This window comes from Urocampus carinirostris, chromosome 3 (genome assembly GCF_059441175.1).
Source record: "Urocampus carinirostris isolate Australia breed hairy pipefish chromosome 3, RoL_Ucar_1.0, whole genome shotgun sequence".
Classification (NCBI taxonomy): Eukaryota; Metazoa; Chordata; class Actinopteri; order Syngnathiformes; family Syngnathidae; genus Urocampus; species Urocampus carinirostris.
Genome location: NC_142351.1, coordinates 60,551,950 through 60,570,148, shown reverse-complemented (window position 1 = coordinate 60,570,148; position 18,199 = coordinate 60,551,950). Strand labels below are relative to the sequence as shown.

General features: G+C 37.2%; 1 protein-coding gene across 3 annotated transcripts in view; it reads left to right on the top strand.

The window, feature by feature from the left end:
- The window catches only part of LOC148370296 (dedicator of cytokinesis protein 3-like), a 136,199-nt gene that overhangs the window by 80,084 nt on the left and 37,916 nt on the right, over positions 1 to 18,199 (top strand). For all 3 annotated transcript variants that reach the window (XM_088332781.1, XM_088332780.1, XM_088332779.1), the window contains exons 18-37: positions 2,047 to 2,218; positions 2,288 to 2,385; positions 3,448 to 3,531; positions 3,619 to 3,719; positions 3,806 to 3,887; positions 6,683 to 6,853; positions 7,336 to 7,528; positions 7,603 to 7,730; positions 8,970 to 9,116; positions 9,220 to 9,318; positions 9,398 to 9,492; positions 9,676 to 9,751; positions 10,041 to 10,141; positions 10,845 to 10,903; positions 10,993 to 11,141; positions 11,219 to 11,304; positions 12,994 to 13,020; positions 13,108 to 13,203; positions 14,565 to 14,622; positions 14,693 to 14,786. In XM_088332781.1, coding sequence (XP_088188907.1) covers positions 2,047 to 2,218; positions 2,288 to 2,385; positions 3,448 to 3,531; positions 3,619 to 3,719; positions 3,806 to 3,887; positions 6,683 to 6,853; positions 7,336 to 7,528; positions 7,603 to 7,730; positions 8,970 to 9,116; positions 9,220 to 9,318; positions 9,398 to 9,492; positions 9,676 to 9,751; positions 10,041 to 10,141; positions 10,845 to 10,903; positions 10,993 to 11,141; positions 11,219 to 11,304; positions 12,994 to 13,020; positions 13,108 to 13,203; positions 14,565 to 14,622; positions 14,693 to 14,786 — 2,116 coding nt within the window. The remainder of the gene's footprint in view (positions 1 to 2,046; positions 2,219 to 2,287; positions 2,386 to 3,447; positions 3,532 to 3,618; positions 3,720 to 3,805; positions 3,888 to 6,682; positions 6,854 to 7,335; positions 7,529 to 7,602; positions 7,731 to 8,969; positions 9,117 to 9,219; positions 9,319 to 9,397; positions 9,493 to 9,675; positions 9,752 to 10,040; positions 10,142 to 10,844; positions 10,904 to 10,992; positions 11,142 to 11,218; positions 11,305 to 12,993; positions 13,021 to 13,107; positions 13,204 to 14,564; positions 14,623 to 14,692; positions 14,787 to 18,199) is intronic.

Here is an 18,199-nt window from a genome sequence, read left to right as displayed (position 1 = left end):
TGTGACTCATCACTGAAGATAACCTTCATGCAGTCATCCACAGTTCATGATTGCTTTTCCTTAGCCCATTGCAGTCTTGTTCTTTTGTGTTCCAGCGTTTCCCTTTAGCTTTCCTATATGAAAATCCCGTTTCCTTTAGGTGATTTTGCACTGTTCTGTCACATACATTGACTCCAACTTCCTCCCATTTATTCTTCATTTGTCTTGTTGTGCATTTTCTGTTTTCAATACATATGTACTTTAGTTGTTTGTCTTGACGCCTACACGTCTTCCTTGGCCCACTAGTATGCTTGACTGTAACAACCTTCCCATGCTGTTTGTACTTAGTCCAAATCTTTTAAACAGCTGACTGTCAAGAGCCTACATCTTTGACAACCATACAAGTAGAGTTACCTTCTTCAAGGAGTTTGACGATCCTATCTTTGGTCCCAAGAGACATTTCTCTTGTTGCCATGATTCTTGCCAATCCAAATAGTCCAGGAGCCCTCCAAGGGGTGATAGCTGCACTGTTTTTAACTGCAGACTAACAAGCAGAATTAATCTAAGCAAAGGAAATTTAGTGTGTTTGACCATATTTTCTACTCAAACTGCACTGATTCCATATTTTTTTCGTCAGAATTGAGTGAGTCCATATTTATTTCCCTGCACTTGCGCTATAAAAGTAACATTTACTGACCATTTCAATGTTTTCTTTAGTTTATTATAGTGTTTCTGAATACCAATATGTTGCACTTTGGAATGAGCATTCGATTTTGTCTTGTTTGTGATCTGAGTTTTCTCTACAGAATAAGATGTCCGAGTGAGGGCTTGCCCATGACTGGTGATTCCATACTTTTTGTTACCGTTCTTTGAGTCAAAAGGGTTCATGACCCCTGATTTAGTAGATACTCAAAACAATGGGAGATGACATAAATAAGTTTTGAACTTGCAAGGAAAACAGTACAGGACTGTTCAAAAAAACCCAAAACCTAAAATGCAAAAAAATCCTTTGTAAATGTCTTCTTTTGAGCCTGCTCTGCGGCCTAATGGGTGTGGAATCAAAAAGAACAGCAAGATTAATGGCCAATAGGGACAATGATGTAAACAGTGCAGTGTAGTCAAAATAATGTGCAGAAGTGACCAATAATAGCCCCCAAAACAAACAACCCTGGTATCCTATACAATTTCTTTTGCAAGTGTCCAATAATAAAAAAAAGTTAAATTCTTTATTGTAAGCAAGCTGAATAAGCTTATCCGAACAATTTGTGGAAAAGCAATCGTTTTTTAAATTTAATAACTGGTTTGGCCCATAATGTTGAAACAGGGTACAATATTAATTATTTCCAAAATAAAAGCAATAGCTTGTGTCAGGCTGAATATTTTAACATTTGATATGTGATAAAGGACTAAACATGACATAACTGAACTTGATTTAAACCTTTCATCTTTGTTCAAACATTTAATATGATTTTAGAACAGGGGTTTCCAATGTGGTGCTCGTGGGCACTAGGTAGCTCCTTTAGAGCACCAAAGTACAGCACAGACAGGTTCTGAAAAAGCTCACTAAAGATGAGTCATTGCGATTTTCTAGCAAATCTGATTTCTAACTGACATGTTTTAACTTCTGATTATTACATCCTGGTGAGAACATAGTAACAACGTAGTGATATTATACAGTAATGGTAGGCCTTTGCACCAACATGTGAGAACATGTAGCTATTAGCTTCAACAAGGTTTGTTGACCCTTTTTGAGACACTTTGGTTCGGTCGATATTTGTGAAAATAAGGCCTAGACATGTGCGGTGACCAAAGTCAGCATTATTTAAAGGTTGGATTCAAAGACAGACAATAGTCCACTGTTTAAAGGAATGGCCGCACAAGTACCCCATGAGATGCTTAGGTTTGCCTTAATGTAATATTCAAAAGATTTCTATGAATTCTGACAATTGTTGCTCATTTGTTTGATAATTGATTAATTGCAGATTAGCTATTGAATCGCTAGCCTACGCGTCCATAGGGTTTGTCTCTGTGGAAATGAGGTCATATTTGTGTGTCTGTCTACCACAGTGTGATGAGGGCACCACCTTCAGCAACCAAGGCCTGTACCTCAGCCTGCCTTGCTGCAAAGAGGACTTCAACAGCTGTCCCAACGTGCCGGCCAATCTGCCTTTCCAGAGGAGCCCAAAAGAAACTTTTTTGGTTTCCACCATACTCTGCTCCACCAAACTCACACAGAACGGTGAGCAATAATATCATTTACTCTATGAGTCATTAGGACTGATTGGATTTATGTGTTCGCTGTTTTTAGTGGACCTGTTGGCCCTTTTGAATTGGAAGACCCACCCAGACAGGGTTCTGGACATCCTTGGCCGATTGCGGCAGATCAGTGGCGAGGAAATTGTCAAGGTCAGTGCTGTCAAATGTGCTCATTACCTCCTAAAGCCAAAAGCAATTCAGCCAATGTAAAGTATTAATTAGGTCGGACACACATTTTCAAAGATATTAACCTGTAGAAGTTGTGGCATTTCATTAATTTGGCTGGTATTAAAAGTCTGACTTCACTTATCGCGTGCCACATGATTTAAAAGGGAGGAAATTAGACACAGTTGACTAATTGGTCTCGGTTACATTGTTGGATTTTCCCGAAGTAAGAGTGTGGTTGAATTCTGTAAAAAGTTGACTTTTAAATGTTTGCGAATGAATCATGTCAAATCTTACATTTCAGCCAATGGTTTAATCTCCTATTACTGAATAAAATACATTCAATAAGGCAGTCAAAAGTCTTTTACTGCTCTGCAGTATTTTGAAGTTGTTGCCCTTATTTATGTTTCATGCAACATTTGCAATTTTTAGACTTTTTCCTATTTAATTTAAGTTATTTACTGACCAGCTTTGTGGCCTTGGAGTAGGGCACCCTCCCTGAGAGCGGGATGTCACTGGTTTGCGCATAGGCCGGGTCATACCTAAGAATTTGAACATTGGTACTCATTGTCTCCCTGCTTGGCACTCGGCACTACGGATTGCAATTGAAGGTTTTGGTAAACTAATGACTCCCAACAACAGGTGTTGCGACACATCGGTTGGGTAGAACTATCGTTGCATCACTTGTTTGCGGATGGGAGCCGACCCCTGATTAATCTGGGACATGGCGAAAAAAAAGTAGAAGATAGTTAATATTTATGTTTTATTACTGTATCTTATTTATGGGTCCGATAAAAGTTTGATTTGAATGTTTTGTGTCTATAACTTTACTAGATATTGATTCATTTTGTAAAGTTGTGAAAACTGATTTCTGATCACATTTTCTGTCCAAACAAAAATGGACACCCATGTCAATTTAAAACAAAAGCAAGAATGAAAAGGAACATTACAAACTTACCGGGAATTACATATAGTACTAGTTGTTACTAACCCGTTCAATATTTTCTATGCACAGATTTGAAACTTTTATCCTTTTTGTTTCTATAGTTTCTCCGAGATGTTCTGGACACACTCTTCTGTCTTTTAGATGACAACACTGATAAATATGGACCTCTGGTTTTCCAGTCTCTGGTAGGACATTTACAGCAAACATCGTCCATTCTTATCAATATAATATAGTTCAATTATATAATACATGCCCATGTGTGTGTGTTTCAGGTATTTATCATCAACTTGCTCAGGGACAGTCGTTTCTATCACTTTCGCCCTGTGATGGACTCATTCATCCAAAACCACTTTGCTGGCGCATTGGCATACAAGTACAGAAACATTTGTCACTTTTTCTCAAAAATAAGTATTCTCTCAAAATGTAGTTGACAAATTGATTTCAACGATGTGCTCGCAGGGAGCTCATTCGATGTCTAAAGTGGTACATGGACCGCTCAGCTGAGGTGGTCCGACAAGACCATATCCAAGAAGCGATGAGGGTAAATAACTATACCATGCTACAAAATGGACTTCACTTTATAGCTGTAATCTTATTTTCAAGCAGGCAGTTGCTCGGTGTTAACAACCACACAGATTTATTCTATTGGTTTAGTTTCTGGCAAGGCAGTGAGCGTGTTAAAAATAAAACAACTAGACACCTGCTGCACCATTTGTCCAACCTTCCCCTTGAATTGTGGAAAACCCTCTGGCAAAACGTTTGCAAAATTGGAAGTCTCTTTGGTAGCCTCCAGTTTGTGATGTCCATTCTAAACTGGATTACAAAAAGCCTAGTTGTGCTCCAGACATGCACACTTTGTAGATTATTTATCTGCGCTGTGATATCTCCATGCTACAGCAGGGTTTTCTTTATTACAAGGGAAGGGGGTTGCTATTTTGATTTGTAATAAAGGGAAATCAAAAACACTTTTTCTACCTTCTCATGCGTGGATGTAGTCTGCGCGCCAGACGTGTGCAAGTCACAAAATAAGAGTCTTTAATGACATGCATTTATTGTTATTGAAGTAGAAAACTGATAAAGCAGGGGTGTGTGAAAAAACTATGTAAAATATGAACAAGTATAAAATAATTGTGAAGTAGGATAGGGTAAAAATGTAGAAAAAAATACAAAAAGTACAAAATTTGTGCCAACAAATATTGAAATATGTGGAAAAGGTAAAAAAAAAACTAAAACAAATATGACAAGTACTGAGAAGCACAGCATGAAAAAAGTGAATAGTATGAAAAAATATAAAATGGGCTCTTTTGAAAAAGTACTGAAAAGCACAAATAACTGAACTGCAAAATTGAACAATGTAATGAAAAAGTATTAAAACATTGAAAACGACTGAAAAGTATGAACAATAACAGAAAACTATGAAAAGGTTCTAAATGTTGTGAAAAAAAGTATCAAAAAATACTTTAAAAAAAAAACTGATGTATAAAAAAGTGGAAACTATGCTGATAAGTATCACAAAGTTGTAAAAGTATAGAGAGGAGACCAAGTATCGCTACTACTACATAGAAGGAAATCATTATACATGCCAAGTTACTTTAATTTAGGAGGTGTACACAATAATCATAGAATAGAATAGAATAGAATAGAATAGAATAGAATATACCTTTATTGTCATTGTTACAAAATGGGTTAACATACTGTGACAACAAAATTGGGCATGACACTCCAGTTTCACACATTCACATTGAGGGAAAAAAAGCCAAGTAGATAAAGGAACAGAGAAGATAAGGTTATAAAACAAAGAGGATAAGGTTATAGTTATAATTTACACAATATATACACAAGAAATGTCGGCATGTAGGATGTTACATACAGTTTGGTATCGTAATACAGTTTGGTATCGTAAGGGTTTGTGCAATTATATATTTGGTGCAAAAATAGTCATCATAGTGCAAAAAAAGTCAACATATGCATTTGGTGCAAAAATAGTCATCATAGTGCAAAAAAGTAGTCAACATTGTGCAAGGTGAGCAGTAAACATAGTGCAGTCAACATGTGCAAGAAACATAGACATGAGTACCATTTTACGTTCGTATGAGCTAGTGTTTTTGCACGAGTTTTTCATTTTTTTGTGCGGTGTCTGTTTAGGGTGGTATGGCTCTGGGGAAGAATCAATTGTCCTTACATGAAAAATACTGTCAACATAATCAGTCACATGCTGCCACACTAAAATATTCAATCGACTGACACTAACTTGTGGGAAAGATTCTAAGCATTTATGTAAAATATTTTTTGTCCCTCTGCTGCATTTCCAATCAAATTCGTATTGACTGCTGTGCTATTTGAATAAGATTGACAGCTGCAGCCTCAGTCCGCAAACATGTGTCTTATTTGCTACACATTGTGTTACTTTTTATGCTAGACATTTCCCTGGGGATTATTTTAAATGTAAGAAATTGCCAATTTCATTTTTATGGCTGTTTAAGCCTGCAGCTTAAAATTATGTGCAGCTTGTAAAAAAAACAAAGTTGAGTTTCTTCCTTAAATCTGCAAATGTGGCTTTTAATCAGGTGCGCTCAGTAGTCCTGAATTTACGGTACATGCTTATCTTGTTTAGCGTGTATTGCGATGTCTAATTTTGTTGCAAAAAATGTTCACTACATTCTTATTAATGACTATTCTGTCAGGGTTTGCAAGACACGATCCAAGCACAGACACAAGCGTCAGATTGAGAGTTTTAATGGGGAAGGGGAACAAATATAAGGTGCTCTGAAGACAGAAGCTTATATCAGAAAATACAGTCCATTTAAAAATGAGGCTGGTAATAGTGCAGTCTTACTTACATTTCAAGGCGTAGCTGGTATTTTTGGACGGGTATGATATCAGACCATCCTAACCTGACTGTCTGTCGTGGCTGCCTTTAAATACTAGAGTTTCAATGAGCACTATGTGTGCACCATTAGCTAATCAGTACCATGGCACCCTCTGGCCGGCATTGGTGTACTGGAACCTTACATATACTTTTCTATTGTATTTTTATTTTTCAAGTATTTCTATTTGAATGTGTTTCTAGTGATTAATGACATATGTTTTGTATCTAGGGTTGCATGATTTTGAGTGGCTGGGAAACTGATTTATCGGTTTCCAGTTATTTCTTATAGTGAAAATTCAATTACAAAATATTCTAGAAACAAGCTCGATCCGTGAACAAATTAATCTCGTATGTAGTGGTAGGTATCACTGCATTTTTACCAGTTGAATACAATTCTGCATGCAACAATTTAACAGTTCATATTTTTAACTCTTCAAATGGGAACCGTTCACTCATACCCCTCTCAGGCTCTGGAGTACCTGTTCAAGTTCATTGTCCAGTCGAGAATTCTGTACGCACGGGCCACCTGCGGAATGGAGGAGGAACAGTTCCGGGCCAGCATCCAGGAGCTCTTTCAGTCCATACGTTTTGTGCTTAGCCTGGACAGTCGAAGCTCAGAGAATCTGGTCTTCACGCAGGTCTGACACTAATTTGCCTTTGTTGTCTTCGTGTGACAGTTCTCTTTGGAAGTCTCATTTATCTTTGTTTACATTTTTACATTTCACATTTTATGTTTGTATTTGCTCATTCAGAGTTTACATTTCTGTTTGATTTTTGTGCTTTTTTGTGTAAAATTGTTTTCTGTTTTATTTTGTGCATCGTCCTTTTTTGCCCTTCTCTTGGCTTGATGTTGGAGGGGTGTGATCCGCTGCATGTCACTGTGGTAACGCACCAGGTCTGTCGTCAGTCCAGTAAGTCACAACATAACGCGTTGGTCCCTATGATGTGCCAAAGCAGTTTATCCAGGTAGTCCTGTTTTAAAGTGGGATAGACATAAAGTGACTGCTTCTTTGACAGCTTTCTTTAATCAGGGCTATTTTGAAACACAGGAATGTTTGGCGCGGCTGAGTTTTCTGCCAAGTGGCTGAACATTGTCCGGTTTTTTTTGTTAACCTCCCAGGCGGCTTTGCTGAACAGCTTCCCTGACATCTTTGATGAGCTGCTGCAGATGTTTACAGTTCAGGAGGTTGCCGAATATGTGCGCGGGACCCTAGGAAGTATGCCCAGTACTGTCGATATCGGCCAGTCCATGGATGTTGTCAAACTGCAGTCCATTGCACGCACAGTGGAAAGTCGTCTCTTCTTTTTTCCTGGTGAGTATTCCTCCTTCAGAGTTCACGCGTACACCAAATTTTTTGTGATTCGGACTTTTGTTTGTCTCCTTCAGAATCTCGGAGCATTTTGCTTCCAGTTGTCCTGCACCACATTCACTTGCACCTGCGCCAGCAGAGGGAGTTACTCATCTGTTCTGGGATTCTTAGCAGCATCTTTTCTATCATCAAAACCAGTTCTATGGTATGATCCGTTGTCACTTAAACGATAAATCCAAAGAAGCATTGTCCAAATGTTGTGCTCTCCTTCACGCCACCTTAGATAATATTTCTCTTTTAATACTAGCATAATAGCAACAGGTTGAAATGTGACACTGCTGGATGTAATCAGACACATCTTGGATTTACTTACATTTTCTTAAATCTACCATCTGAATGTGGCCTATATACTAAAGATACTCATACATAATTGAATTATATTAAAAATATGTAAAATATATAAATGTGCCAAAATACCATATAAGCTCATCACAGTTAAAAGTTACCTAAGTATCTGTGAAATTGGTACTTAAATATGTACTGTAAAAAAATAGCAACCCATTTTTAAAAGTTTACTTCAACAGTAATACACATGAATGTTAGAAAATTACACACTCAGAAAATATTTTAATTGGAGACAATTTAATTTTACATTTTTCACATTGATACTCCTACGAGTACAGTGGTACCTCGCTACTTCGCGCTTTGACGTTCGCGGATTCTGAGCTTTGCGGGCCTAAAAAATAATAATAATAAATTAAAATAATTTAATTTTTATTTATTTATTTATTTATTTATTTAAGCATTTTTGAAGGGGCGTCGCTACTTCGTGGTTCCATGTTCGCGGGTTCAGAGCTTCGCAGGTCTAAAAAAAAAAAAAAAAAGATAAAATAAAATAATGAAAAAAAAAAAAACTTTTTTTTTTTTTAATCATTTTTGAAGGTGCGCCGCTACTTTGCGGATTTTCACTTATCGCGGGTGGTTTTGCTCCCCATTAACCGCGATAACCGAGGTCCCACTGTACTTAACTCTTGAACTTTTGTCTGCATAGACAATGATCATGATTCAAATGCTTATATTGCTGGTACATATGAAAATCCAGAAAACAGCGTGAAATCATTTACCAATATATATAATTTTGTCCTATTAATTTCTAGTCCAAGCTTATAAAATAAGCACATAAGCTTATCTGCTAGGTTTTCTAAAATACAGCAAGCGTTGGCTCTAATACAAATACATGCTTCCTTAAAAGTACATTATTATAACTCCTCGATTGTACTGTACTGTACTTGCAACCAACAAGCCACTTTTAAATCATGCTCATAAAGTAATTTCCTCCTGCACCACTTGCGGGACCCCAAGTACTTTCAGTGTACCCATACAGCGGGTTTGTTGCCCTTTTCTTGATGGCAAGAACATAAGTGTGAAACCGTCCGGCTCCCAGGAGTCGTCTGTTCAGGAGGAAGTAGAGATGATGGTGGAGAGCCTGTTGGACGTGTTGCTCCAGACTCTCCTGTCAATAATGAGCAAATCCCACTCTGTGGAAACATCCAGAGGACAACGCTGTCCCCAATGCACTGCCGAGATAACGGTAAATCAAGCAATTATTGCTGTTCTGGTGTTAACTAAAGCTTCAGTTTATGTATTTAATGAACTTTCCCCCAACTGTGATGTGCGGCTTTCCCCTCATATAGGGGGAGTACGTGTCCTGTCTCCTTTCTTTGCTCCGGCAGATGACAGACATTCACTTTCACCATTTGCTGAACAACTTCCATAGCAAGGAAGAGCTCAAAGTGAGAAAACTAGACAAATGATTATGTATTATTACACTTGCCTCATCCTTAAATGACATTTTTCCTTGTTTGTCCCTAGGAGTTCCTGTTAAAGATCTTTTGTGTATTCCGCAACCTGATGAAACTGACAATCTTCCCTCGAGATTGGAGTGTTATGAGACTTCTAACCAGTCAGTAAGTTCCTTGTATGACATTCAGTATTGTTTTGCTATTGATGTTTCAGGGACACAAGCTACCATTAGAACAGAGTCCCTTCAAATTACCACCTTTGAAGATTACACTTGTCCTGCCATCTCTGTCATCTATTTCTGGTCACTACCTTTGTTTTGAAGCTGACAGCAGCTTTGTTTTCCGCAGCATCATCGTCGTGACAACGCAACTCCTTTCCCCAGCGCTGCACAAGAACTTTTCCGAGGCTGATTTTGATTTCAAGGTTTGTTTGTGGAAAGTAGAATAGAGTAGAATCATTTTGATAATCATTGATAATGTCTTGGTCATTGTTCACAATGAGATTAGGCGTGTCACTCCAGGATGAACATGGAAGAAGAAAAAAATAAGATAATATAATGTTAGGATAAATAGGCAAATATTTACAAGATATTGATTGGAGACTGGCCTAAACAATTGTGCAATAAAAAAGTGCAATCACATGAGCAACAGCATTCTACATTGGATGTATTAAACATTGCAATGATTGTGTGGTCTCTGCCTTCTGTTCTCAGGTGTGGAACTCCTTTTTCAGTCTGACTGTGCTCTACATCAACCAGCCCAGTCTGCAGCTGGAGGCGCTTGCGCCAGCTAAGAGAAAGAAAATTGTGGATAAGTAAGCATTTACAATATAGTTTGAAAACCAACCAAGTTCTCTTGAATTAACCAACAACGGTGACCCTTCCTCCAGCCCCTTGATACTCTTTGTGATTAAGGGCTATACAAATAAACATGACTTGACTTGACTTGACTCCATAGGTAGATACGGGAAAAGACGGAATTGAAGAAAAACATGTTTTATCTGTAGTTCATTTGTCGTGAACATAAAAACGAGACAAAGCCTAACAAATGGTTTATTTCATCATTATTACCATATCACTATCATCAATAAAACATGAATGCCCATGTTCAGCAAGTCAACATATTTTGTTGTATGCATGTCAAATTTGCATCTGGTTTGTGAAACGTATAAAACCAGTGCTCAAGCTGAGATGAGCTGTTTGTTCGAAGTTTTATTATTACAGAAAATGGCTTGTAGGATTCTCGAGTGCGCCGTCAGAATGGCTGACAATGACCTTTATACTGGGAGGGCGTAGAGAGTGGAATTTTCCTCTCTCTCTAAAGAGGCCCCTTTGTTTCAACCAGTTTTAATTGGAACCAATATGAAGACTGACTGATATACATTCAAACATAATTAGGTAATAAATACAATTTACATCATGTTCAACGTCAGAAAATGGGACATCTCAAATGGCTCCTCCTGATCAACTGCCTTTACTCATGCATGTAAACAATCTTCCTCTCAACTGTGTGTGCAGGTATGGCGACATGAGAGTATTGATGGCTTATGAGCTCTTTAGCATGTGGCAGAAATTAGGTTGGCCTCATTATGTTAAACATTTCAAACACAACAGAGATTGCATTCTTGACATATAATACATGATGGACTTTCATTTATTCATATAGGTGACAACAAACCTCACTTCATCCCTGGAATGATGGGCCCTTTTCTGGGAGTCACGCTGGTCCCCCAGACCGAAGTTCGAAACATTATGATTCCCATTTTCCATGACATGATGGACTGGGAGCAGAGGAAAAATGGAAACTTCAAACAGGTTCTCCTTAACATTTGATTGCCGCTCTTTTCCGTTGCATGCAGGCGAGTGCCCACAATTTCCCTGATTGTGCGTAGGTGGAAGCAGAGCTGATGGACAAGCTGGACAGCATGGTGTCGGACGGCAAAGGCGACGATAATCACAGGGAGCTCTTTAGCCTTTTGTAAGTTGGCCATGCTTAACATGTTCTCACTTTGAAAGTGTTAAGGAACAAAAAAAAAATATTTCATCGGTATTCAGTAATACATCGCTATATTGCGGTTAACCTTTCATGGTCTCGCTGCTTCACAGCTTTTTATCATGCATTGCGTTGTGCATTCTGATTTGCTAAGAGAGTAGGTATTGCTTAAACACAAATCAATCCATCTTTACAGGCACAGTAGTATTCAAATTATTTATAATATATATAATACAGTAATCTGTTCAACCCTTTGAGACTTCTTGTGATAGAGGGCTATACAAATAAACACAACTTGATTTGACTTGACAGCATAATAGTTAAATTAATATTTGGGCCTTTATTAATGGTTTGTTACTTGGTTTCGATGTATAGTAAAATAATAGTTAAAAAAAGGTTTCTTCTTCGCGGATTTTGCATTTGAAAGGTTCTTTTTAGAAAGTAAATAAGCGTTCCCTTAATTGTACATTTTGTGTGCTATTCCCCACTCTTAGTGCATCATACGGATCTGCAAAAAGGATTTTTTCAGGGAATTGTTGTATAATTACGGATCAACATTCAACTGCTATTGGGCTGAATGTAAATTTGAACTCATTGACTTTTGTGTACCGTATGTATTTGTTTATACTGCGATTTTAGTCGGAAATAGTTTTCTATTAATCCTTGCACAAATACGGTAATATATATAATAAAACCTCATGTATAATGCACGGGTAAACAGTTCTTTTTATGTATAAAAAGAGTTTTATTCACGGAATAAATATTCAAATTAACCTGCAACTTATCATAGTCGTAATTAAAAAAAAAGTAGCCACCATTGACGTGAGGTGAGATTGCTCTCTGACGAGGCACTGTCAGATCTCCATATCAATTAACCTACTCTACAGTTCAGTCATTATTTGATTGGCAACATTTAACGTGTTGTTTAAAAAGCAGCATTCTTTTACATCGCAACATACAAAAAATAACTTTTGAGCTTTATTGTCTTGGTTTTACTTATAAATTAAGTCTATGCACTGCTCCATTTGAATAAAAGTTTCGATAACTTGCTTGCAAGTCCAACTCATTTTTCTTTGTCCTTTAACAAGCATCTCCTGCTTTGATTTAGGGTCAAGTTTGGAAAACTTCAAGATGTTCTCTTTCATTTTTTGAGATGAGGGCCAAGCACCAAGACAGTAAATTCACAGATGCATTCACTTACATAGATGTTAGTTTGCTAATAGTATTTCTTCAATTAATTGACCTCGAGGGAGCTTGCCAAATCAGAATCACTGGTCGAGGTCTCATTGCACCCTGACACAAAGCACTCCCGCTCTTAGTATTTAAACAGTAACTGTGATAATTCAGTGATTTTGAAAAAACAAAAAAAAACAAAAATGTGAAGTTAAAATCGAGAGAACATTGACACGAGTGAGTATAAAATGTATTTAAACAACTATAACACTTAATGTATTTTGGATTTCCATTACTCATTACTTGTGAGGCAAAACCTCCCCTGCCTCCCCTGACTGCACGTAACTGGTAGTCACATTAAAACTGCAATCCCACACACTTAACAAAAGAAATGGTGATATATGATTCTATTTTTTCTTCATAAATTTAAACTAAATTATGTTTTATTCAATTTTTAAAACTGAATTTTCTGTTTGATTTTTTTTTTCTGTTTGATTTTAGGACACAATTATTTGGACCTTACCCGAGGTGAGTAACAGATTGGTGGCAATTTTTTAGATCTGCTTACAACTTCACTAAGACCGTACATTTGTTGATCACATTTATTGTGTTCAGCCTCCTGGAGAAGATTGAGCAGGAGACCTGGAGAGAGACAGGCATCTCCTTTGTCACATCTGTCACCAGACTTGTGGAACGACTGCTGGACTACAGGTCAACTAAAAGATTGAGGGGCACTGCATAGGCACATGTACAGCGATACCTGCACACAATTAATCAAATATATATTCGCAAATAAGCCTCTATTGCATGAAAGACAACCCCTTAAAACTACTTTAAAAATACACATCATAAAGAAAATGCAAGAAAGCATGTAGACCAAACTGTAAGAGTAGTAAACTCGGATCATATTTCTTGCCTTGTGCCATCTCGAGGAGCTTGCAAACGAAGTCAGCCAAGGCACCCCATATCCGTTTTGTCTCTGGCCTTCAAACCACTCAAAGATCTCTTTCTTCATTTCTGGGTATTGTCCATATTTTGATTATCACTTTGCACATTCGGCCTAGTGTGCAATTTCCAACAATGGATCCTTATCAATCGTATGTTTTCATCTACACCTTCTTTCTTTCTGTTTCCATGTTGCTTGTTTTTTCATCAGCCTCTATCACTTTGATTTTGAAGTGAGCATTATTGATAGACATTTTTTAAGATTAGGGATATGTGTATTGCAAAAATAAATTTACAAATAAAATTATTAAAATTCATAACACTCTTACTGCAAATTATGTGGCTGCGTGCTCACGTTTGGTTTTTCCATTGGTTTGTTGCTCCCCCCTAAAAGCTGAGCCTACTTCCTACATGCTGCCGATGGTTCTTTATTGGTGTCACACATATGCGCATATAAGTCAACCCTCTGATTTCTATATTTTGTTATAAGTTCTAAATTTGACTTAAATTTCATATTGCAATTTACAAAGTTTTCCCTTTTTTAGAGCATGCTAGGTATCTCCTTTCATGACTGAATGTGTAGAGGGGGTAAAAATATGGATACACAGGGTTTTGTTAACCTAATTTTAATCACATGGATTTATTTGATTCAATAAACCTTTAACGCCTCAAATGAAAAAAAGTAATCGCACTCTAGTAAAAAGAAAATACTGTATTGATTTAATTTTTTTTTTAAATGCATTAACTATCATATAAGTGTGCGATTATTTTGAACACCTGAGAAATTTGCATTCATTTTGCAAAACATTAGCCTAACCTAGAGGTAGCTGACATAATTATTCACATCTTGCTGCTACATGTACCCAAAAACCCAAAGGCTTGGGAAGAAAAATGAGAAGAAAATGGTGCGGTTTGGTCAGTTTATACCCTGGAGTTTGTATTATTTCATGTTCTCTGTGCTACAGCGACATCTAGTGAACAAATAATACAAGTTGTCCTTTAAAAAAATACAACAACAAAAAAAAAACAATTTTGGCGTCTTATGAAACGTCCATGTTGCGAAGAAGATAATTCTGTCTAATGTGTATACATTATTAATAGGACTTTTTGTTTTTTTGTGTGTGTAGGGACTGCATGAAAGGAGATGAAGTTGAGAAGAAAATGGGCTGTTCAGTCAACTTTATGGTGAGAAATGTTCAGGATAATAGCACAGTTTAATGATCTTAAAAATTACTTTTTTTTAACTTGAACACAGAACTTCTACAAATCAGAGATCAACAAAGAGGACATGTACATCCGTTACATCCACAAGCTGTGTGACTTGCATCTCCAAGCAGAGGACTTCACAGGTATTGACCATTTCTGTTGGAATTTGTTGGCAAAATTTGTTGCCTACAACTACTTTAAACCAGTGTTTTTCGAATATTGCACAGTGAAACCTTGTCTAGTGAGCCACAGGAAGTTGCACAATTTCATCTTTGCCAAAAAAGTAGTTCACGATTCAATACAGTAACTGTAACATTCATCCATATCAGTAGGTGGCAGCAGATTACTATTGCTTGAATTTTAAAGTTGTTTTTTTCAAGAGTTGAAAGGTGCTCAAATTTCAGGTGAAGTGTTTGTAAATGCTTGAAATGGTTGCACAACAAGTCTGCTTAAAAATGGTGCTGACCCTACTCTCTTTTGGCTTTGCTTTGCCATTGCATTTACTCCCTTGTGATTAACAGCAGTTTTTATTAGTTTGTATTAGGGCCGCACGATTAACCGAAGTCGAATCGATATCGCGATGTGACGTATTGCGATAGTGTAACCGCAAACAACTGCGTTTTTTTTCAAGGATTCGTAGTTCTACTTTGTTAATTGATTAACTGAGTGTTTGGCCAACAACATATCGGGCTTTAACATCGCCGGCCAATCAGAAGGAGGTTTTAATTGCACCAACCAATAAAGGCGAGGCAGAGTTTGCAAGATGTGTGTGCAAGACTTTGATACGCTGGTGTAAGCTATCAGTCAGTCCAACGGCGCATGCACAAATGGCTACCAAAAACAAACGCCACAGTTTGAAGCTTTACCATCTCGTTCCATTGAAAATAAATTCATTAATTAAATCGGACTCTGAGGAAAGTCAGAAAAGCGCAAAGAAAAGCGAATGCTGCCTGGATTTTTGTCACGTCAGGGAATTGACTGAGGCGGCGTTGTGGATGGCTAAGCTAACATTAAGTCTAACAACTCTTAAGCCACCAACTGCCGAACGTGGCTAGTCACAAACGCCAAATCCATTACCAATAGTGGACGACTTGGAGTTACCACTCGTGGAAAACGGCTATATTTGTGACTCTTGTATTGTAATCATCACAAAAACATTGTAGAAGTCACGGGGACCTGACTCTAGCGTGTAGCTTACCAGCCCCTCAATCGTCAATAACCCTCCAACCAATTTTGTTGTCCTTTTGTATAATGACAATAAAGACCATTTATTCAACTGTAATTCTGTTTTTATTTGTACATCTATAGTTGATATTTTGTAACTCTCTTTTCAAGTATGTTATCTCAAGTTATGTTTGCATGACACTATGTTCATGTTCTCCCCGGGGGAAAAAAAATCGAAATTGCAATTTAGGTCTGAAAAATTGCAGTTATGTTTTTTCCAAAATCGTGCAGCCCTAGTTCATAATTTCCTTTTTTCAAATTGTATTAATCATACAGGTTTTTTGTTTGGTGTGGGTTATTTTAAATGTGCAAAGTTGATCTTTTATAATTTGCAATTGTTCTTGAATTTTTGAGAGTTAATTGTTTCTTTTTTTCAAATGGTATTTATGTTAGAGATTGTTTGGTTATGAAGACATGTCAAAATAGATAATTGGAATGTTATATTGTGATATGTATTTGTTTTGAAAATTGTGTAGACTGGACCAAAAATGTTTTAACTTAGTAAAAAAGGATGTTCCAATGGCAGTATATTTTTTTAGTTGCCAATATGGGGCTGAGTTTGCATGTTCTCCCCGTGCCTGCGTGGGTTTCCTTCACGCACTCTGATTAGGGTGGTCCTTAATGGGGGTCGAAATTTTTTGGGGGGAAATATTGGGCTCTGACCCCCCGCATATGTTCCTATATCGATAAAAACACACTGTGTGCAATTTTGAACAATTTGGATAATATTTAGAGGTAGCTCAACGACTTTGAAATTTCCCAAAATGGTAAAATTTTGGCAATTTTCGAGAAAAAAACGGAAATCTTAACCCTATGTGTACGGCGTTTTAGAACATCCAATTTCAGTCCATTGCTTATAATTGTAACACAAGAAAAGTTACAAGTAACTTTGTACACTAGGTCTGATATAATGTGCGAAAAATCCTTATTTTTCATACCAAAATTTCAGAGGCCTTGAGCGACCTCTAAATATCCTTTGATTTTGATGAAACTTTGCCTAATTACGTTTTGTATATATTGGAACATATTCAAGGGGTCAGAGCATGAAATTTTAAAAGTCGAAAAATAAGGACCACCCTAATTCTGATTTCCTTCCACACTCTAAAAACATGCATATCAGGTCAAATGACCGGTCCAAATTATCCCTAAGTGTGAATGAGTGAGTGAGGTGAGTATCTCTGTGTGCCCTGCGACTGGCTGGCAATCAGTTCAGAGTGTCCCCTGCCCACTGCCTGAAGATAACTGGGATGGGCTCCATCACCCTCCGCTACCAGCCAATTAACCTGACGTGCATGTTTTTGGAATGTGGGAGGAAACCGGAGTGCCTGGAGGAAACCCATGCAAGAACGGGGAGAACATGAAACTCTGATTCACTGATTCGATCCCATGACCTTGGAACTAATATATATATATATATATATATATATATATATATATATATATATATATATATATATATATATATATATATATATATATATATATATATCTCATTAGCCGTACCGCTTATCCTCATTAGGGTCGCGGGGGGGCTGGAGCCCATCCCAGCCATCTCCGGGCAGTGGGCAGGGGACACCCTGAACTGGTTGCCAACCAATCGCAGGGCACACAGGGACAGACAATTCATTCGCTCATTCACACCTAGGGACAATTTGGACCGGCCAATCCACCTGAAATGCATGTTTTTGGAACGTGGGAGGAAACCGGAGTGCCCGGAGGAAACCCACGCAAGCACGGGGAGAACATACAAACTCCGCACAGGAAGTCTGGAGATGGATTTGAACCCACGACAGGTTCTCATGACATGAACTGTGCCGCACAAGCGCTAACCACTGCGCCGCTGTGCTGCCCATATATATATATATATATATATATATATATATATATATATATATATATATATATATATATATATATATATATATATATATATATATATATATATATATATATATATATATATATATATATATATATATATATATATATATATATATATATATATATATATATATATATATATATATATGCCCTGCGATTGGCTGGCAACCAGTTCAGGGTGTCCCCTGCCCACTGCCCGGAGATGGCTGGGATGGGCTCCAGCCCCCCGCGACCCTAATGAGGATAAGCGGTACGGCTAATGAGATGAGATGAGATATATATATATATATATATATATATATATATATATATATATATATATATATATATATATATATATATATATATATATATATATATATATATATACATACATACATAAACACTTAAGTTCTGCCTTAAATACATCCTTTCATAAAAAGCCGTTTTCTCAGAAGTTTTATCAGAAACG